We start from the raw sequence: 22019 nt of genomic DNA, 5'->3' as shown, positions 1-22019 counted from the left end.
GAAAAAAAGAGAGCCTAGGGATCAAACCTGCATGGATGACCACATTGCTGCACAGCATTTCAGATATGTTGCTCTTGTTGTTTTAAGCTGAGTGTTACTAAGCAACTTGAGAACAAACTTTAGGCTTTCTTCTAGTCAATCATTTTTAGAAAAATAAAAAATATTCAAAACACAGATTTCTGTTGTACTTAAAGAAAACAGGAAAAAACCCAAAGCTTGACAGCGCATGGGCAAATCACAGGGCATTAATTTCCTTAAAGCAAAGGTAGAGTGATGCCCACACAGAAGCCTGACCTGACTGGCTGCATGAATTTAAGGCGAACACACAAACTATTAGAAGCAGATTGAGATATTTCACTGCAATGCCTTTGTCCCTCGAAGTATGTGTCGAAGTCTGCAGCATTCAGAGATGGATTTCTGTGCATGCATTCAGATAGGACAGATCCCACTTGGCCGGCATTACACAAAGCTGCAATGGAGGATTCCTGTTGTTGGTCTCACTAGGAACCGTCTTGCCTCCTTGGCTTTGGAAGAAACTCTGGGAACAAGAAGAGAAGGAAGCAATGAAAGAGGGAACATATTTGCCTAGTTTCAAGGCAGAGACAAATTTGTGGGGCAAGTCAGGCTTCGTCAAACATCTACCACATATCCACAGGCTCCATGGTGCATTTCTGAAAATTGTGTCCATGCCTGGATTTCTCCTCATGAGAGCGTTTGGGCACTGCAGTGGTCTTCCCAGTGGGCTGGGGTACAGATTTCTTGACAGAGTGATGAACCAGCGTGGCCTCAAGCAACCATGAGGGTAAAGTTTGTTAGGAGAACAGAGGGGGAGAAAAACCAATTGATTGTCCCTGCCTCAGCCCTGGGTGGCCTGAGGGATTGGCTCTGCATGCTTCACTGAGACAATAAGTCCAGGCACAGTAGCTCCTGTGTGCTGTGCAAGCCTGGGGCTTGCAGTTTACTTCTTTAAAAAGTGTCTGTGTTATTATTGGAGTGTTACTGATAACCTCTTCCCAGGAGGTTCTGTGTTCCCTGATGAATACGACAGGACCCTCCCAAGCTCACGGGCACCCTGAGAGCAGGGCTGCTTTCTTCATCCTGTGCCAGAGCGGGAGCGCTGCAGCGTCTACCACATTTATCAGGAACGCTCTGTTTGGCAGCGGGGCCCCCCCCACTCCTTCCTTGCGGCGGCGTACGGTGCCCTCAGCCAAGATGTCGGCGGAGCCTCCCCGGGGCAGGGTGGGCTCTGCCGCCGCCATCTTGGCTGCGGGCAGCGCGTCCTGCTGAGGTGGCCTTGCCGGGCGGGCGGGGCCTGCCGGGACGGAGAGGCGGGAGCGGCGCGCGTGGCAGGGGCAGGTTGGAGCGTCGGGGCCCGCGGGGGTCCCGGTGGTGGTCGCGTCCTCCGTGAGGGGAGGCGGAGTGGGTGGGTCAGGGAGGTCCCCTGTGGGTGGGAGTGGGGAGTGGTCAGGGGCGTCTCCTGTGAAGATGTCGGTGGTGTCTCTCGTAGAAAGGTCTTGGGGAGCAGCGGTGTCTCCTACTGCAGTGCCTGCGTGGGGGTCAGCGGTTTCCCACAGAGCAGCACAGGAGGTCAGCGGTCTTCCCTGTAACTTTGTTCCTTATAGCCATGCCGGGCGCAGCAGCTGGCTGATCCGTGGTGTTCCCTGTAGCAGCACCAGCGGGGAACTTTTTGGAAGCAGCAGCATTGTCTATAGCTTTGCTTGGAAGGAATGCGGGTCAGCATCGTGCCCTCAGCAGATCCCACGGGGAGATTGGAATTCTGCCACCACTCATCTGCTAAGGCTTTGGAAGGGTCCGTCATCTCTTGAACAGGGGATTTGGGACCTTCCCACTGCTGGGATGGGCCCTGGAGGTCACTGCAGTGCTGGGACAGGGAGCCTTATGCTGGTGGGAAGGCCAGCAGATGGGTAGGCACACAGCCTTCACTAGAGGTGGGAACACCTCCCCTCCTGCTGTCTTGACCTCAGAGTAGGACCACAGCCTGTGCCAAACAGTGTGGCAACCAGGGCTTGGCCTGGGGCAGGGTAGTGGTGCTGGGCTTCAGTTGGAGGAACATGGAATAAATTTGCCCTGTGGCTGTGCTGCATACCTGAGATGTCAGATGTTTGTCTTGCTGTTCTGATGAGCAGGATCTTTTACAGGGAGACTCAGCTCTGACTTTTACCCCAACAGACCTTTTTATGATGGGGATGTGTTGTGAACCCTTCTGTTTGTCCAGAGATGAGAATGGAAATATAGGGCAACTCTCCTTGAGCTTGATATACATCCTTAATAGCAAGGATAAAGAAAAGGCAGTGAGTTTGGAGTTCTGCAGGAAAACTTCTCTGAGTGGAGGTGATGCTTCTCGTTTCTCATGCATGTGGCCCTTGTGAATATCCTACCTGCAGTGAGGACCAGGAGTAAGGTAATGCTGGAGCATCTGCAGCTGCAGGTGAACCTCTGAGTTTCCTTGTTTGGAGCGGGTTGTGGAGCTGCTGCTCTAGCCTCTGTGAGGTGCTGCTAGTGCCATGTAGTGACTGTGAGCTGGAAGTGACAAGCAAGTTTTTTGGTAGGCTGGTCCTTCCCTTTCTCAGAGACATCAAAGGCAATGATGGCCTGGAAACCATCATGTCCTGCTCTGAAGCGTTTACTAAGGCAATACAGAGAGTGACTCCTCTGTTGTGTTGGGGATATTCTCTCCTGGAGTAGGATGTTTTCTGAAGTCTGCTGGACTCTCAGTTCCTTCCTTACTGGACAATGGTGCTGTGCCCAGCAGGTATCTAAAAATCACAGAAGACCTTTTTTTGTCATGTGCTCCTTTCCATTTGTAAGAAGGTCAGACGGGCAGCCAGGTGACATTTGTGAGGAATGTTTTGGTCTTAGACTTGGCCTCTCTTTCTCCCCTCAACCTTTCGGTTGAAGACTTCAGGGTGTGTTGCAAATCTGACCTGTTTTCTGTAACTCACCCAGTCAGGTAGGATTGCCTTGAGGCCAGCATGAAGTTGTTTGGGTACTGAGATGTTAAATGTGGATCATAAGAGAAAAAAACCCCTTGCTTTCTGGTTTTGAGATTCAGATTTCCTCGTTTCTTCGTTGTATTTGGATTGGCTGTAATGTTGATGAGAGAACTGGACAGAAGAGATTAATGTAGTCACATGGTTCATTTGATAATGGGATTAATTCACAGTAGTGTATTGGCTTTGTCCTTCAGTGCCCTGTGCCTACCTGTAGCTGATCTGCTGACCTCCTTTGCAGGCCTGTTGTCCAAACAGGTGACTGCTGTCTGTGAATGTGTGTTCTTATGTCCTTTCAGAGCTTTGTCAGTCAAATGGCGACCTACCTGGAGTTCATCCAGCAAAATGAAGAGCGTGACGGAGTGCGTTTCAGCTGGAACGTGTGGCCCTCCAGCAGGCTGGAGGCCACAAGGATGGTTGTCCCACTGGCTTGTCTCCTGACCCCACTGAAGGAACGCCTTGACCTGCCGCCTGTGCAGTATGAACCGGTGCTTTGCAGCAGGCCGACTTGCAAAGCAGTGCTTAACCCACTCTGGTATGAATTTATTGGCTGAGGACCTTAAGAGAGGCTGGATAGTTCCTGATTTTTATCTGAACTTCACTACTTCCTTATTCCCCTTTTTCTCTGCCCAGTGCCTGGAGGCTCTTTCATTTAGATGTAGTGGGTTTGTTAAAATCCACACGTGCTAAGGAGATACATTAACATGTCTGTTAGTAGAGCTGGCAGGACCAGAGGAGACAGGAGGAGGCTGTTAAGGCAGAGATGAAATGACCGATCCTCCTACCATTGCAGATAATTTTGTGGTGAATGATGAAACTCCAAATAAACAAAGATGCCAGTTTTACTGATACTGTCCTCTGGACTGTCATGTTCACTTGTTTTCCTGCTTCCACATCCTGCTGCTTGTAAGTCAGTTCCAGTATGAGCATCAGGAAGTAATTTTAGAGGAATAAGTTCGGTCCCAAAATCACGTCATGATCATGCATACTCTCTGAGTGTAGCATTGGATTGAGAAAAAGCAGGAAAGGCTAGTAAGAAAAAGTAAAATGAGACCAAACCCAGGGACTAAGACTATGGCTACGCCTACCACAGCAGCAGGATGTTGTAATGGGCTGAGGAGAGTAAAACCTTTAGGGCAGGGCCTCTTTGTTCTGTGTTTGCGCAGGATCTGGGTGGATGGCTCCTGCTGCTCTGAGACTGTAGAATTTGTGTGCTACAGCTGTACAAACAGTAAGGCAGCTGAGATAAGCCTAAGTGTAGTGAACAAATGATTAGACCCAAGTCTTTGTCTGCCAGAGCCTTTGCTCCCAAGAGCTGTCAGTGGTCCATCATGCTGACAAGCCTGGCAGGGCTGAATAAGCTAATAAACTTTTTGGCAATAGAACAAGAGTCTGAATCCCTAGAACATTTGTTGGTCCAGCTGGAGTGTTGGATACTGTTTCTTTCTCAGTGTTGTGAACCAGCATAGGTAATTGTGAAACAGTGCTCTAAAAATTGTTTCTGAAGTCATACTAATGCCTCATCTTTCCCTTGCAGCCAAGTTGACTATCGGGCCAAGCTCTGGGCTTGTAACTTTTGTTTTCAGAGAAATCAGGTAAGTTGGAAAAAGCATCATCCCTTCCATCTTTTCAGTGAACATTTTATTATGGCCTTCTGTGACAAAGGACATTAAGCTTAAATTGCCCTTCTCTAGATTCCTTGCCTTGGCCTTTTTCTCTGCTGTACCCAGGCCAGAGTACAGTCTGTTTTACCTGACATCTTGTCTATTTTCAGTCCAGTTTTGCCAGTGATTTTGCTGGCTTGCAGGACATAGAAAGGAAATAAAACTGCTATTTTGTCCCGTGTGTTTCCAGTGTGTTTTTTGCACTTGATATTTACTGTTCTTGCAAAGTATGAAATTCATTACATTTGAGTAGACTTTTGGCATCAGAAACTATCACATGGCTACAAGACTTTCAATACATAGTTGCTGCCAGAGTCCTACATTTTATTTACCCTGGATCGAGCAGCTGTCTGTCCTTCTGGCCACTTGTTGTCTGGGCTTAGGAAAGCAGCGGTGTGGGTCTCTTATCATGAATTAATTAGCTTGGTGCAGTGGCAGTAAATAAAGAGTTCAGTAATCACATCATGAGCTCTGTACTGAAGAGGAAAGCCCTACATTTCTGCCCTGCAACTTCCTTGTCCTGATTTTTTTTCTCTTTTTCAGTTCCCCCCAGCATATGCAGGCATATCTGAAGTCAATCAACCAGCAGAGCTTATGCCTCAGTTTTCAACAATTGAATATGTAGTGCAGGTAAATGAATCATAGGTAATTTTGAATTGTCTTGTCTGTGATAGATTATATATGTGTTAATTTGCTTTAGATAATGCAAATAAATAAAGTCTGCAAGGTGCTTATGACAGGATTAATTTTATGCCTTGGATGGAGGCATTATAAAGTATCACCTAGTGTATGCATGTCCCTAAAATTCATCTCTTTCCACATTAGCGAGGTCCGCAGACACCATTGATCTTCCTGTATGTTGTCGACACGTGCTTGGAAGAGGAGGATTTGCAGGCGCTGAAGGAGTCCCTCCAGATGTCCCTGAGCCTGCTGCCTGCCAACGCTCTGGTGGGGCTGATCACTTTTGGCAGGATGGTCCAGGTTCATGAGCTGAGCTCTGAAGGGATTTCCAAGAGCTATGTGTTTCGGGGCACAAAGGACCTGACAGCTAAGCAAATACAGGTACGCTCCGCTGTCTTGTGGGCCACTGGCTTGTTCATGTTAGCTCTGTTGACACCACTGCTAGTCTTTCAGGCACAGGGCTCTTGGGTAGAAAGGAGTGCTCAGTGCTCTTAACTGCTAGCCTGTTGCCCTCCCATTTTTTTGCCTTTGTAAATCCCTTTGAAGCTTGTCCAAGATTGAGCTGGTGTATCTCACGTAATGGACCCACTGATCCCTTTCTAACAGGAGTGCAAAGATGAATAATTGCACAGATTTAAATAGAGTTAATGCTACAGTATTGCCTCAGGGTATGTTAAACAGTAATATAAGTAATATGTTTAGTGTTTGAACAGTACATCTCCTCTGCCTCCTCTTTACTGTTCTCTAGGATATGCTTGGGCTTTCAAGGCCAGCTGTCTCTATGCAACAGGGAAGACCTCTTCAAACTCCAGAGCAACCTGTTAGTTCCAGCAGGTAAGCCTAACCAGTACAGCAGAGGAGCAGGACAGATGTTTTGTGCCTCTTTTGGGGCATGCTTCTAAACCTGGTTTTCCCAAGAGAAGCCCTTGTAAGAAAGAAGATTTAAATGGCATTGTCTTGTCACAGTTACTTCTCTACATTAAGTGATAGGTATGTATGGATTACTAGAGCTGCTGGATGGGATTACTAGAGCTGCAGGCAATGTATTAGACTTCCACACTATTTTAGTTTTGCAGTTGCAAGAACACGATTGCCTTTCAGGCTAGATTTCTGCGTGTAAAACATAGAGTAGCTGTCTTTGGAAAGCACATTGCTTAGGGGCCGCCTGGAGCAAGGGCCTGTCTTTGACTGGCGAATGGAGGCCCTGGGCTATGGATAACAATCCTATATATCATCTCCTACCTCCTGATCCAGCAAATCCAAAATATGATCATCAGTGACCCCTGAACAGTAAAGCTGTATTTGCCTCTGTTGAATACAGTTTTCTCTTTCGCAGCTCCTCTTTTTCAGTGGCAGCTCTCATGTGTTTCAGCAAACTTAATCACCACTGAATTTTTTTCCTATTCTTTCTGTGACTTTGCCTTCTTGTGAGTGTCTGATGTCTTGTTTTGATAAAATTTTGTATTTTGCATAGACTTGTTATCTTGGAAAATTTGGATATAAGAAGGCGACATGCCACATCTTTTTACTTCTGATTGGTTTTTCAGTGCAATCTATGTGTGCCAGGAACAAAGAGACACTTTTTTTCTTTTCTGAGCTTAGAAGTAGGACAACATTGCATTTGAATTTTTGCAGGTTTCTACAGCCAGTACATAAGATTGACATGAATTTAACAGATCTGCTTGGAGAACTGCAAAGAGATCCGTGGCCAGTGACCCAGGGAAAGAGACCTTTACGTTCCACTGGAGTAGCTCTTTCAATTGCAGTTGGCTTATTGGAGGTACTTGTAATGCTGCTGTAATATTTGAGATGAGCAGTCAAAGTAAGCACATGGCAGAGTTTGCTGAGATGTGTACAGGTGTCAGTCCATCCGGGTTACATAGGGCTGCAGAGGTGCAATTTGTCTCTACTGACATTTGATGTGTATAAGCACTAGCTGACGTAGAGTGGGCTGGAGGTTTCATTTAAATGGTAAAATTCACAGGTGTTTAAAGGTCTGTGATTCTTTTGTGTATTGCCACAGAACAGGTGATGCTATGCACTGGGTTTATCTGAGGGTCATCTAAGACAGAAGTAAAGAGAATAAACTGCCTGCTTCCTGTTTTGCAAACAGGAAGCTTAACATAGTTTGGGTTTAAACTTCATCAGAGTGCTGTGGCTGTCATTACTACTTACTGAGATGGTCTGTAGCAGAGACAGGTCCCTGTAACATTGCAGAAACAGATGCAGACACTTCTCTAAAGAAAGCTTTGTTGCCATTTGTCTTGGGTTAAAGACAATGTAAGCCAGGGAGGCAGGACCTCCGATGGAATAGAGACCCCTCCCTCCTGGACTTACTGTAGATTTGAAAATACAAGACTTTCTGAGCAATGTGTAGAAATGAAATAACAGTTTTTACTAATAGTGGAGAACAATACAGAGTAAAACAGCAAAACACAGCAACCACAGGGGTAGAGAGAGAAAATGGTCTGCGTCTCCACCCCTCCCCTCAAGAGACTGGAGACCGCCCAGCTGCATGGTTTCCCCCCTCCCCGTCAAACAAAAGGAATGCGGGGAGGGATGGCAGAGAGCTCTTCCCCCGCTGATTTCACCCTCCTAAAACAAACCAGAAACCTGGGTGTAGTTATTTCGTTCCTGCTGGTTACGTGAACTTGGCTGTGGTGGTGGACTCCGTCCATCGCGGGGCTCCCCTCCAGGGGCTGACAGCTTGCGGCGTGAGGGGTTGTACAGCTGCAGCAGCTGCGGGAGCCAGAGTGTGGGTGGTGGCTGACAGGGGGAGGGACAGCACCATTCCGGCAGGCTGGCATGGTGAGAAGCCTCCAGTTGGAGCCGTGGGTGCAGGGCTCATGTGGCTGCAGTGTGGCAAGCCAGTGCAGAGTCGCCGTAGATGATAAAAGAATGGCGGAAAGGACCCACCACTCTGGCTGTCAATAAAACACTGGTATGTGCTGCGGTCCTGGCGCCAGGCACGTGGCACGGGGCACTTCAGCTTAGTGGGCAGCCGGTGAACACGGGGGCTGTGTCTGTAGGGGCGGTGAGGCTCACCAGGCAGAGCGAAAGCCAGAAACAAACAGAACCTATTTCTCTCAGGCCAACTGTTCTTATCCCCTCCAAACTCCCACGACACCTGCCACTAGAACCCCTCTCCCCTCACTCCCCCCACTCCCCCTCCTCTGTGACTGGTCCCATGCCCCAGCTGCCCGGCCAGACTGTGGTGCCCTCACATGGTGGCATGGGGAAAATTCAGAAAGGGACTTTAAACTCATAACACAATTCAGTAAGTCCTTTTTTCTTTTCTTACCTCCTTTCCCTCTCCCTTTCTCCCTTCCTTCTTCCTTCCTTTCCTTCTAATATAAGTCTTTATTTTTATTTTAGGGCACATTTCCAAACACAGGGGCCAGAATAATGCTGTTTACAGGTGGGCCACCGACACAAGGACCAGGCATGGTGGTAGGGGATGAACTGAAAATACCCATCCGTTCTTGGCATGACATAGAGAAGGATAATGCAAGGTTCATGAAGAAGGCCACCAAAGTAGGTGCTAGTGCCTGCTGGGTATGTTTGAAAGCTAAAACTGAATATTGTATTGGAACACTACATAGGGGAGAAAGGACAGTACACAAAGCTATATACATTGCTGTGTTGACAGCTGCCCAATGTCCTTTCCCAGGAAATACATTCTATTCTATCAGTGTAGGAACGATATGTCCAGATATATGCGTGGTTGTCCTTGAAATGCCCAATCTTCTGTGTGCGGTAAATTGTGAGAAGGGTCAAGGGAAGGGTAAAAGACTTCCTCCTAGTTAGTTTTCCAGCATGATTTTGTATTTGCTCAGAGAAAAAAGTATTTCAGTGTTATTTCTTAGCTGATGTTGGGTGGAGAGTTTGTTCAACATCATTGTATCTCCTTCTGGGAAGGAAAAAACCTGTCTTCCAAGAATTGGTCATTTCCAGAAAGCTTCCTTTGTCTTCTTGATGTGTAAAACAATTGTTAAAATAGTAAAAATGTCAGACATGAAATGTCCTTGACAGCTTAGAGAAAGCAGTATGACACCTATTTTCTTAACTGTCACCTGGAAATCTTTGGGTTTCCACTAAGTCATCACAGACAAAGATCCCATGCGATTCATGCACTCTCTGTATTTGAGACATGCAACTCAATCTCATCCAAGTGCATCCCTCATCCTAGATGGGAAAAGCATGCTGCAGCAAAGCAGTAAGAGCAGACAGCTGTTTAGTTACTACAGCAGTGGTAATTGCCCCATTTGTACCTTGTGTTCACATGTGTGCCGCAGCTGGACAGCAGCAGAAACACTGCCCACTGCGGCACCCTGAGCACTGTGTATGTGTTCCACAGCACTATGAGACGCTGGCTAATCGCACTGCGGCCAATGGGCATTGCATTGACATCTACGCCTGTGCCCTGGACCAGACTGGGCTCCTGGAGATGAAGTGCTGTGCAAACCTCACCGGGTATGTTCATAGCAGGAAGGACAGCACAAAGGTGACACCTGCATTTTTTCTTGGAGGGAAGAATGGTTCAAAAAACAGCTAGGATTGCTGTCAGGGCTAAATTTTCTCTGCTTAACAGCTCACTTGGCTTCCCTGGGTCCAGTTTTAAATGACATCTCTAAGGGTAAATGTCTGTGTTCCATGTTGCTGAAAATTGTCTCTGTGTGAGGCTGTATGCTAAACCAGGCCTTTTTGAGACTCAGCATGTCTTACTGGCCATTTACTCTGTCTAGGGAGTCAAAGGATGGTTAGAGCAAATGCATGGTGTTTGCAAATAATCACTCAGTGCTCAGTAAGCAGCAGAGAGTTTGTTAGAACCTTTGGTTGTGTTAAAAAGCTGCATCTGATCAGGCCTGGTTTTGCCATGGCACTTTAGGGGAGGCCCAGCACAACCATCCAAGTGCTGCAGCAGTGCAGGCACCCCTCGTGTAGTGTGGGGAGTTCCAGCTCTGCTCAGGGAAAGCAGGCTGAACAAAGAGCCTTCTTGAGCTGAGACATTTCTAACTGGTGGAACATGAACATTTTGAAGGGATGGTAAGAAATATAGCTGAGAAAACAAGCTGGCAAAGGTGGAGCACTAACCTGTCTGGCTTTGTAGGAGTCCATGAATCTATGTTCCCTGATGTGAATTCTACCTATGTGAAGGCATGCTCTAAAAGAGTTATTGAATGTGTTTGCATGTGTGAGACTTGGAGGGATGTATCCTTTGTACTTCTAGTTCCCTTATATATATGTTATGGTTGCTTCAGTTCCCTTCTGTATTGTTTTTATTTTCCCAGAGGACACATGGTGATGGGAGACTCCTTCAACACTTCTCTCTTCAAACAGACCTTCCAGCGGGTATTTCACAAAGGGTATAATGGGGAGTTTCGGATGGCTTTTGGTGCAAATTTGGATGTGAAGGTGAGAGATTAGTTTGATTGGATGACATAATGGGGGTATAATTCAAGTGCTGTTCACTCAAAAGTCAGTTGAAGTCTCTGGGGTGTAGAAAAGTGTACATGTTTGAGGTCAGATGTCATCTTGACTTCTTTGGGAGAAGCACTGCACAGGAGTGGAAGGAATTTTGATTTGGAAGCTTGATAAGTTTGTGGTGGTTTTTTTTGTTGTTGCTATTGTTTTGTGGGTTTGTTTTTTTTATCATCTCACCAAATCTGAGCAACTGGTTTAGACTGTATATTCTGTTTCATTGACTTGATTAAAAAAAAACGCATGGCTTTTTTTTTTTTTTTTACCTTGTTCTAGACCTCTAGGGAGCTGAAAATTGCAGGAGCTATTGGACCATGCATATCACTGAATGCTAAAAGCCTGTGTGTCTCTGAAAATGTAAGTTTCTGACATGGCAAAATCTTAAATAATAAAGTAAATAAACAGTGCAAAGTTTCTGTCTAGACCTACAGCTCAGCTAGAATGTCAGAGTTTTCAAGGAGAAGAACAATTTGGAAACATCCCTAGGAAGTGACAGTCTTTCCTAGACTAAATTCTTGACCCATAAGGCTTTCTTATGCTTTTCTTATGCCTGTATGACCTTCAGTAACTTCATTCACACTCAAAAGATAACAAATCTAGAAGGCCTGCCTTTACTTGTATCTTGGATCAGAATTTGATATAAGCTTGCCTTTCCTGCTGCTAGAGGCAAAATTACTGCTTTTTTTTTGATTCTTTGCAGGAGCTTGGAATTGGAGGAACATCTCAATGGAAAATCTGTAGTCTGGATCCCAGTACAACACTGGCCATTTACTTTGAAGTGGTAAATCAGGTCAGTCCTTGCTTCTCTTTTTTTTTTATCATCTTTTTTACACATCAAACTACTTGTTACAGGGCCAGAAAATGTAATGACATCCCATGTGTTGTAGGTGGATGCTTGCAAAGCAATCAAGTGTTTTGTAATAAAGAAATAGTCTCAGAAATTGTTTTCGTATGTATAAATTGTCTAATATTTTTGTTCTGTAGAAAGCCTGCATTCTTTCCTTGTTTTTTTCTATAGTATTTATTTAACAGAGAAGAAATTGTCTTTTTGCCAGTAGGTGCAGTGGAGAATAAAAGTACAAGTATGTTAAAATTTTTGGAGAATCAGCCCTTCAAGTTGTAATAACTTGATGGCTCAGAAGTAACTGTTGGCTGGGGAAGTTTCTGAGCATGTGGCAGCTTGGAAAGCTTCCCCAAAGGAATTTTATTCCCTGTGTGTTCACTTTGGTTTCTGTGTTGTGTGGGCTTGTTACAGTTGGAAAGAGTTATGAAAAAGCCATGATGTATTGAAGGCTGACCTTGTTTCATTTGCAGCACAATGCACCTATACCTCAGGGAAGCAGAGGGGCAGTGCAGTTCGTCACTCAGTATCAACACTCCAGTATGGAAAAGCGCATTCGTGTCACCACTGTAGCCAGAAAGTGAGTATCCTATGCCAGTTCTCTGGCAGAGTGGCAGAAACTTAAGCTGCAGACTGCTGGAATTTCTCTAGTTTTTTGTTGCCTGCAGTGACTGCAGAGTAGTTGGCACAAGGAGGATGAATCTGGTTTGGGTTTTGCCGAAGGTGGATGCATGGAGCACTAACTCTTTATTAACCCTGTAGCTGGGCAGATGCACAGAGTCAGCTCCAGCATATAGAAGCTGCGTTTGACCAGGAAGCAGCTGCTGTGCTGATGGCACGACTGGGAGTGTACAGAGCTGAATCTGAGGAGGGACCTGATGTTCTGCGGTGGCTGGACAGACAGCTGATCAGGCTGGTAAGAGCAACAGACTGCGGCTGGGGGCATTCTTGATTTAGTAAAAATGCTCTCTGGAAGTGACAACAGCAATCTTTTTTCAAGATTGACTTGCTGTTGTGATCAGCAAATTTTTGATGGGGTAGGTAAACATCCCATCATGTTGAAAGGATTAAACCTGAGTGAATGAGTGATAGTGAAACACAGAATAATACAGTGGGAAGGTCTCTGGTTTGACCTTCCTGCTTAAAGTAGGGCCAGCTTTGAAGTTGGAGCAGGTTGCTCCAGGTCTTGTTCAGTTGAGTTTTGAAGATCTCCAAAGATGGGGTTTCTCTTGCTTCTTTTAACAGCCTGTTCCAATGTCTGATCACAGTCACTAGGATTTTTGTTTTCTTTCCCCTGCCTCTATTTCCCAGTAAGAATTTCCATTTGCCCAGTTACCAGTCAGGTAGCTGTAGACAATGATTTGACTCCTTGATCCTACTCTTCACCAGGCTGAACAAACCCGGCTTCCTCAGCCTCAGTTTTTGCCTGAAACACCTGACTAGCTTGGTGGCTTCTGCTCAACCTACTCCAGTGTACCTATGTCTGTCTTGTACTGGAGAACCCAAACCTAGACACAGCACTCAAATGTGGGCCAAGTTCAGGGTAGTAACCTGAATTAATTCTGCAACCTCTTGCTGTCTCTTGCTTTGAATTTTACAAGCCCAAATTGTCTAAATCAATGTTGGCCTTGTCCAAACACCCATGTGGAGTTGGTACTAACACAATATGGCACATCAGACACTGAAAAACAGAGATTTGAACACAAACAGGCACACTGCATGCTGAAAAGACTGTGGAGTCATTTATAGTTAAATTGCTGAAACCATTGATGCTTCTTATTTTCAGTGAAGCAGTCGGTGAAATGCCAGTCTGCTGCTGTTCTAGCAGGAAGTAGTTGCTGCAGAAATGTTTCATAGTGTACAAAGCAGTTCAAGTATAATGTAGTAGCCCTGATTTAATGGAAAAAATTGGGTAGTGCTACAGAAGCACTATTTCTTTCATTCTTGGATAATTTCAAATCTAGGTTTTATATATATATATATATATAAAAATAGATTGAGTCATTATTCTCATTCCAGTAAGACAGAAAAACCACTGACTTAAAGAATGTGAATATGGTAATTACTTGTTCTAATCAGGTTCATGCCTTGGTTGTTTAAAAACAACCGAAAGAACACCCTTCTGGGAAAAAAAAGGTGTTAATTCTAAAAAAACAAAGAGAAAAATAGAAAAAATATAGATAACCAAAGTATCCATTTTGCTTCCAACAGTGTCAGAAATTTGGACAATACAACAAAGATGATCCCAACTCCTTCAGATTATCAGAATCTTTTTCTTTGTATCCTCAGGTAAGAATGTCACTTCCTACAGCAGTGGGAAAAGTGTGCAAGGGTGAGTGTGAGTGATACTAAAACATCTTGTACTATTTATCAGATTCAAAAGGGCAGGAACAGGTGCTTCTTTATTTTAGTGGGCTGGTCCTGTAGTTCCATGCTGCAAGTGACTGATAGGGGAAGAATTCTGAGTAGTTAATGAACTTGCTGTTCAGAAAGATTGGATTTGGGTCCAGAAATTTTGACAACTTTGGCTGACATTTCTCACTCATCTTTCTGGTGCAGTTCATGTTCCATCTGCGACGCTCCCCATTCCTGCAGGTCTTCAATAACAGTCCAGATGAATCTTCTTATTACCGTCATCACTTTGCTAGGCAAGATCTGACTCAGTCTCTCATTATGATCCAGCCCATCCTTTATGCTTATTCTTTCCATGGGCCTCCTGAGGTGAGTCTGTGTTTTACAGAAGAGGTGAATCAACCCCAAATAATGAGTATTCAGTCAGAGTAACACTATTTCAGCAAAAAGGCCCCTATATTTCTTTTTTAATTGTTAAAGCTGAGATACTTTTGTTCAAGATCAAACCAAATTACGCTTGGAGGGCCATGGATGCTCTCTGGCTTCCTTCACTTCTTACAGATGCTGATAACCTGCTGCTCCATTCTGTGATGCTGCAGGAGGCTGGCCACGCTCTGCCAGGCATTCACATTGACCAAGCAGTGCCTGCATGGGCAGGGTTCAACAAGCTGCTTGGCCAACTGTGAAGGTTAATATACTTCTGACGGCTTAGGGGTGCCTGACTTAATTCTTTATTTTCTCCAGCCAGTGCTTTTGGATAGCAGCAGTATTCTTCCTGACAGAATTCTCCTGATGGATACTTTCTTCCAGATAGTTATCTACCTTGGTGAGGTACGGTGAAATACATTCTCTTTCTCTGTTTGCACTCCCTCCCTCTTGCCATGCATGCGGACAGCATTGCTGTTAGTTTAAAATAAGCTTCTTGCAAAGCCAACATGCGCTTAATGACATGGTATACATGTTGTCAGAGTTAAAATAATGCTGGAATTGCTAAGGATGTGTTCTGCACTGGAGTAGCAGCTGTTATGTTAGCTTAGTAATGAACACGATCACTTACCATGCATGGAAGAGGCTAGAGAAACTTGAAACTAAGCAGGGCAGAGAGTTACATTTGATTTTCAGGTACGTGACAGACTTGATTGCAGGGATATGACACTTAAATATTGCTGCTCTTAAAGAAATCAGGCAGTTTTACAGTTTTTGCTTTTAAATATTGGATGTTTTGGAAACTACTCCTATATTTCTTCCATTGTGACTGAGATAAATGCTTAGATATTGGCTCTTTCTAAACATACAGACTTACTCCTTGGCTTTGATCTACTTTGGTCTGCCTGTGTACTATGCAGACCTGTAGATCTATATTTCAGTCCTTTCAGGTTTTGGAAGGGAGCAGTGCACTACTGTAACTGAAGAACAGAAATGTGTCACATCCTAGAGTAGTTATAGGGTAAGGGATGAAGAAGAAAGCTGTTTTCCACATCTTTTTCTGGAAAACTCCCTGTTCTTTAATGCCTTCCCCCCCCATATCCTTCCTATCCCTATTCCCTCATGATTCCTATTAGTGAAAACTTTTTGAGAGGTATTTTAACCCTTTCCATTATTTTTAAACTAAGCTACTTCGCTGTTATTTGATTCCTGTTATTAGAATGCTTGAAGTTTGGCATGATAGTTTTTGGCAGCTCCACTATTGGCTCCCGATTTCACTCTATATAGGATTTTTTCCCTTTGAGAAGTGAGAAGGGGTATCCAATTGACACGAACAGGAGTTGGACACTTGAGTCAACAGTGACAGTAAATCTGGAGTGACCTTAAACAGGTTCTACCTACTGTTGCAGAGCAAGACACTCAGCAAGTGGGTAAAATTTAGACAGAGGAAGAGCTAAGTGTGTGACCGGTATATGTGTAGAACAATTGGTACATACATGTGGTACATACAATAGGTACTGTGAAAATTCTGTTACGGTCAAGTCAGGTTCTTCATGTTTCTGTGTTGGCACAGGCTGAAACATAAAGATTTGAAGATCACTTTCAACTAATTGCTTTTGCACTGTACAAATTGCTACCAGCTTTTGTGTTGAGTGCCTGTGCTTGAATTCAGGGACAGAAATTAATGTTTTTGCCAGAGCAGTGAAAGTGTGCATTTACCCTGTAAGCAGAAGTACATGTAATGTTCTGCTGCATTAAGATGTGCAGGTTAAAAAGGGGAGGCTTGCAGTCATCTCTGCTCTTGTTTTTATTTCATCAATGTCCCATCAATAGACTATTGCACAATGGCAGAAAGCTGGATACCAAGACATGCCTGAATATGAAAACTTCAAGCACCTACTGCAAGCCCCACTAGATGACGCCCAGGAAATCCTGCAGACCAGATTCCCAATGCCACGTTACATCCACACTGAACATGGGGGCAGTCAGGTAGGAAAGTTTATGGAGGAACTTTCTGTTGTTGCGTAGAGCAAATGGCTGTCTTTCTGCTTTCCTGGAAGGATGGTTCTGTAAGTTAAACGTAGTGGTAATTTAGCTCTTCAAAGTACAGCGCTTGCATGTTTTCTCATGAGCTTTTACTAAAACTCTGTCTTTTAATAAGCAAGTCACTTGCTGGATATACTTTTTGAAATCTGAGAATGGGAAAAAAATGGAAAAGGTGACTTAAATACATTTTATTCCCAAAGAGGTGGGAAAGAAATGATTTGGTTATGTGTCTATAGTTAGCCTGCAGTAATGCTGATGATTCTTTATTCATTCAGCATTACTGAATGAATCATTACTATGCGTCTAATCCTTTATTCTCTAACACTGAATGAGGATGTAAAATAGTTCCTATTGTTGTTCTTCTTGGAATTGCATTGTGCTGTGCTTGCCTGTGCAAGAACTGATGGTCCAAAACAAAGATTTGGTATAGATTTTTGATGTGACTCTATTACATTGGTCCTCCACTGACCCCTTTTCTGAAGAGCAGATGGGGCATGCGAGGGACGGTGCTGGTGACATGCCCATGTTGCATGGAACCAGAGCTGCCCTGCCAGCTCAGCATGGCTTGTTGTAGCAGAGCACTCAGTGCCCTTTGGAGACAGGTTGTCTGTGGAGCAGGGCTATTTCTGGACTTGAAACCTGTTTAAGTTAAATTAGTACCTTGCTTGGAAAAGCAGAGGAATATCTAGAGTCACGAATCTAGGGCAGTATGAAGCTTGAGGGAGCTCACAGGTCTGTCATTTTACAAAACTACTGCTCTTTTGTCCTAATAGGCTCGGTTCCTCTTGTCTAAGGTGAACCCTTCTCAGACCCACAATAACCTCTATGCATGGGGACAGGTAAGCAATGAAAGAGCTGCTCATGTTTGGGAATGCTGTAAAATGTACATATTTGGCTGTGCAGCGTGGTTTCACCACGTGGCCGTGAAAGGAGAGCAGGTTACATTTGTCCTTGGTTTCTTACCATGGTTATTGATAAGATAAACGGTACTGGTAGGGACCACTAGATGATGAGAATAATAGTTTTCAAGCGTGGATGACTGAATTCATGTTCCTGTTCTTGTTCTGAATCCCCACAAATTTTCCACAAAATCCAGTTGATTTTGAGATTTTTCTCAAGGAATCCAAGGAATGCCTGTCCAAACAGAGGTGATGCATCAACAGCTCAGGACCTGAGTAGCCTGATGGAAGGAAAGGAGGAAGGAAACTACTCCAGAAGGAGTAGTTTGTTCCTTTGATTTTCCCTTCCCATATACCAGCTGCATTGGGGGTACAGGCAAACCAGGAGAGTTTTCTGCGTTGGTTGCTACTGAAGGAAGCAGCTGATTTTATGTAGCCTATGTTCTTAGAGATTTCAGGTGACCTGATATAGCAATTCATCTTGACTCTTCCCTACAAATATGATTTAAATAGATGATAATGTATTTAGTATTCTGGAAGAAGTAACTAGCATATGGATACATACAGACCTAAGAATTCTATCTGAGAATACTAGATTTTTATATCCTTTTTGTTTACCTTATTTGTGTAGCACTCTGGGCAGCAAAATTCCTAATGCTTTAGGAAGAACAGACTTCAGATTGTACTGGAGGACAGTGTTAGTGCTGTTGCCAAAAAGTAGCAACTTTTCATTAGAGATGCTGAGCATTTCTAATGATCCTGTCTTTTGCAGGATAAAAAGGTGGTTAATTTAGCAGGCAGTTAGTTTAGAGCACTAACATTTTATTTGCTTTCGGTTAGTCCCCTACATTAACAACAGTGTTTTTTTTTTCCCCAGGAATCTGGAGCTCCAATCTTGACAGATGATGTGAGTCTTCAGGTATTCATGGACCACTTAAAAAAGCTGGCAGTTTCAAGTGCATCATGACTGATCAAACTGAGGAGCAAGAACAGACATGGATCATGTTGATGACAGAAATGGAGCAGTTTAGTTACATTTCCTTTTCTCTCTTTTAAACTAGAGGTTTTAAGTACTACATGAAATAAATATCCGGGGGGAGTTTTTTACTGCTCCTTTCTAACTTATTCGTATTCCCTTTTGTCTATATTCTGCTTACTCTAAATTTTTCACACTGCAATCAGAGCTGAAGGATCAACAGAGATTTTGACAATCCTTGGCTTAATTTTAACGTCATGCGTTCTTAAAAAGTATCTTTTAGCAACGGGGGAGCCTGTATTAATGAAAAATAAAATCAGGTGAGAGCACCACTACTCAGTGCCGCTCCCGAATTCAGGAGTACGCGCCATGGCTGATACCTCCCTCCTCCTCCCTTCGCCGCCGCCCCCGCCCTGTGCGCCGCCCCATTGGCGGCGGGGCGCGGCCAACGAGCGCCGGCCGTGTTGGGGCGTGATGCGAGCGGCGGCGTGGAAGGCGCGGGCGGCGCTGCTGTATTCCGTGGGCGGGTGGACGGCGCTGTTCGGGATGATGTACTACACACGCCAGGGCGGCGGCGGCGATGACGGCCCCGGTACGGGTTGGCGCGGTCCCGGGACCGGAGGAGGTCACCTCGGCGGGGCGCGGGTGAAGGCGTGACGTGGCTGGGCCTTGGGGTGGGGTTTGGCGGAGGGGGGCCTCGCTCGGGAGCGGAGCTTCCCATGTCCGGAGGCGGTGCTGTCCTGAGGGAGCTTGGGTGGAGCGGGTACCGGGGGAAGACGTCGCCGTCGCCTCCGGGGACGCCGCGCACTTGGGCTGGGGACGGTAGGGCCGGGTGCTACTCTCACCGCGCTGCCCTGGCACTACGCCCGACCGCCCAACCGCCTGCCCGCCCCTCGAGGCGCTTGGGTAAGGAAGTGACAGCAGCAGTCTTTTTTTTTCAAGATTGACTTGCTTCATTTTGTACTCCGGTCATGGTCACGTAGTTGTAGTGCCTGATAGCTCAGAATCTAGCTGTGATCAGCAGCTGTGAGGCAGCCGGAGCGCGGCCTTTGCTTGGGCCGGGTGAGCGAGCTGGCCCGCGGCAGCCCGAATGGGTTAACCCTGAAGGAAGATAAATGCCTTGTTGAAGGGAGAAGCTTGTGCTTCATCGCACGTCACATCAACGGTCTTCCCAAACTGTTGCATTTATTTACACTGTGAAAGCTGTGCTGGGGGCGGATTAGGCTGGACATTAGGAAGCATGTCTTTACCGGGAGAATAGTCAGTGGAACAGGCTTCCCAGAGAAGTGGTCGACACCCTAAGTCTGTCGGTGTCTAAGAGGCCTTTGGACAGTGCTTTAACCTTTGGTCAGCTCTGCATTGAGCTGCTTGAGCTAGCTTTAATGTGGGTAACTTGGAAGCCAGTTGTTATTGCTGCTATTGTAGTACTGATTCTTGTCCAGTGCCAGTGCATGTATCTAACATACCCTAGTAAATCACTTTTTCTGACTACACAGTTACCAGATCTTTGCTATTTATTCCTCAGAATTTGAGGGAAGGGGAAAAGAAGACTGATTGCCCATGTGGCTGCTGTTGTGCCATGATGAAGGCATGAAACATTTTTATTACTGTGCTGTCTTTTGTCTCCTCTCTTACCCTCCCCCTATTCCTTAGAGAATGAAAATGATCCTCAGACGAACCCAGTACCCCACAAGGAAGTATACACTTCGGAAACACCTTTAGGATTCCAAGTGAGAACAGAAATAATATACAAAGATGTTCAGCCTCCTGTTACTCGACTGCTCAGGCGTGTGGTATCGTTCTTTGATTCTAGTGGCAACCCTCCTTCTGAGAAGTGAGCTGCCTGAAAGCTCAGAACATTGTGTTGGGGCTCTGAGAATGTCATCCCAGTGCCTTACACCAGACCACCACTGGAAAATTGTCCCCTTGCATCGCTGAAGCAACAGCTCTGTCTTGGACACCTCTCTGCTGGACTTGCAAACCTTCTTGTCTGCTTGTGTCGCTGCTGTTCTCTGTACATGTGTCGGAGTTGCCGAACATGAACTGGGTTCATCCAGGTGTGCTGTGAGGTGTTAATGAACCTCTGTGCTACCTGGTGTCCCGTGACCAATGCTCTGACCAGGTGTGAAGTTGATTTCCCAGCTGGTGTGCAGGACGTACCTGGATGATCCAGAATGTACCTGGGATGACTTTCAACTGAGCAGCTCTGAAGTGAATACTTGAAGAACAGTGAGTAAATGGGAAGAAGTTTAGTGTTTCAGGCACAAGAGTTCTTACTCGTGTTTCAAATAAAAGTTTATGAGGGATGAATTACAAGTGCAGAAATGTTACTGCGAGATAAAAAGTTATTAAATTTTCTACTCCAGGCTCTTGTTTCTATAGGGATTTTCCTGATCCTTATACATGCTATACCCCTTTGTAGGATACAAGCTCTGTGGCCATAACTAATGTTCATTCTATAGGGTTTTCTCTAGTCCTTATATACATCACCTCCTTTCCCAGCTCCTGGCCACCATTTTCTGTTGATGTTTCCCCTCGTTTCTCACTGTTGACCCTCATTGCTGTAGGGGATCCCTGCAGCCTCGACTTCCTCTTCTTGAGCTCTGCCCCCAGCCCCATCTTTTTTCAGAGGCTTCCTCCAGTCCCTATGGACATGGCCTCCCTTTTGGGGGGAGCTGACCCAAGACTCTGCACTGGCAGAACTTCTTTTCTGTAGGGGCTTCTACCTACTCCTGCCCCACCTCCCCATTTCTATCAAGGCTCTCCTTACAGCCTTTTTAGGACACCCCTCGTCCTACCCCACATGAATCTCTAAGGTCTTCCATCTTGCCATTATGGAAAGCTGTCTCTGCCCACACACCTCAGGTTCCAGATCCATCCAGTATCTGAAGGGGGCCTACAGGGAAGCTGAAGAGGGACTCTTCATCAGGAGCTGTAGTGATAGGACAAGGGGGAAAATGTAGGGTAAGTACTGGGAAGAAATTCTTTACTGGGAGGATGGTGAGGCAATGGAACAGGTTACCACGGGACATTGTGGATGCCCCAACTGGGGAAGCATTCAAGGCAAGGTTTTGGATAAGGCCTTGAGCAACCTAGTGTAGTGAAAGGCCTCAAAGCAGCGGGGTTGGGACTAGATAATCTTTAAGGTCCCTTCCAACCCAAACCATTCTATAATTCTGTAGGAACTTTTATAACACAAGCCCCCCCCAGTCCATGCACCTACAGGCTCACCTTTCCATATAGTCTGGTCCCTACGGCAACTACCTCCTTTTCCAGAGGGCTACTCTCAGCCACTAATTTCTGTGGGCAATGCTTCATGTCCCTACAGCTGTTGCTGTAGAGGTGCCACTCTGGTTACCTGCATTTTCTCCTTTTTATAGGTATCCCCACAAAATCCTACAGACATTAACTCCCCTTTAGAGGAAGGGAGCCCCTCCACACACTGAACACCTGTGTACACCTGTACACGTGTACACCATGCCTGTGCATGCTTGTCCTATGCACACTTGTCCCGTGCACTCCTCTACGCACCTGTCGTGTGCACGTCCATGCACACCTACCCAGAACACATTTGTCCTGAACACGCCTTTCCTGTAGACGCTGGGCCTGTACACACATGTACACATCTGCACACACCTGTCT

General features: G+C 45.5%; 2 protein-coding genes across 3 annotated transcripts; both read left to right on the top strand.

Annotated features, from left to right (window-relative positions):
* The first annotated feature begins 3271 nt into the window (after positions 1-3271).
* On the top strand, positions 3272-18526 carry SEC23B (SEC23 homolog B, COPII coat complex component). Its single transcript, XM_050314543.1, has 19 exons — positions 3272-3546; positions 4549-4606; positions 5219-5305; positions 5501-5737; positions 6105-6190; positions 6992-7136; positions 8732-8890; positions 9714-9829; positions 10648-10771; positions 11114-11194; positions 11538-11627; positions 12152-12258; positions 12441-12594; positions 13890-13967; positions 14238-14399; positions 14775-14861; positions 16290-16445; positions 17276-17341; positions 18279-18526. The coding sequence occupies exons 1-19, from the start codon at positions 3287-3289 to the stop codon at positions 18366-18368; spliced, it is 2343 nt and encodes a 780-aa protein (XP_050170500.1). The 5' UTR covers positions 3272-3286; the 3' UTR covers positions 18369-18526.
* Positions 18527-18742: 216 nt separating this feature from the next.
* On the top strand, positions 18743-20743 carry SMIM26 (small integral membrane protein 26). 2 transcript variants are annotated; one of them, XM_050314550.1, is made up of 2 exons: positions 18743-18969; positions 20191-20743. In XM_050314550.1, exons 1-2 carry the CDS (start codon positions 18747-18749, stop codon positions 20313-20315), a joined length of 348 nt encoding a protein of 115 aa, XP_050170507.1. In that variant the 5' UTR covers positions 18743-18746; the 3' UTR covers positions 20316-20743. The 2 variants fall into 2 exon arrangements, with proteins under 2 accessions (XP_050170507.1, XP_050170506.1); XM_050314549.1 differs by having other exon boundaries at positions 20031-20743.
* Positions 20744-22019: the final 1276 nt, after the last annotated feature.

The sequence above is a fragment of the Myiozetetes cayanensis genome, unplaced genomic scaffold (assembly GCF_022539395.1).
Source record: "Myiozetetes cayanensis isolate MyiCay16 unplaced genomic scaffold, myiCay2020 scf2-11, whole genome shotgun sequence".
NCBI classification, from domain to species: domain Eukaryota; kingdom Metazoa; phylum Chordata; class Aves; order Passeriformes; family Tyrannidae; genus Myiozetetes; species Myiozetetes cayanensis.
This window is presented reverse-complemented; position numbering and strand designations above follow the sequence as displayed.

Excerpts from the sequence above, each read along its gene's own strand:
- SEC23B (XM_050314543.1), top strand. The coding sequence starts at position 3,287 with ATGTGTGTTCTTATGTCCTTTCAGAGCTTTGTCAGTCAAATGGCGACC. Across the intron at positions 4,607-5,218 it reads TTTGTTTTCAGAGAAATCAG|TTCCCCCCAGCATATGCAGG; the intron begins GTAAGTTGGAAA and ends TCTCTTTTTCAG. Across the intron at positions 12,595-13,889 it reads ACAGACAGCTGATCAGGCTG|TGTCAGAAATTTGGACAATA; the intron begins GTAAGAGCAACA and ends TGCTTCCAACAG.
- SMIM26 (XM_050314549.1), top strand. The coding sequence starts at position 18,747 with ATGGCTGATACCTCCCTCCTCCTCCCTTCGCCGCCGCCCCCGCCCTGT. Across the intron at positions 18,970-20,030 it reads CGGCGGCGATGACGGCCCCG|AGAATGAAAATGATCCTCAG; the intron begins GTACGGGTTGGC and ends CCTATTCCTTAG.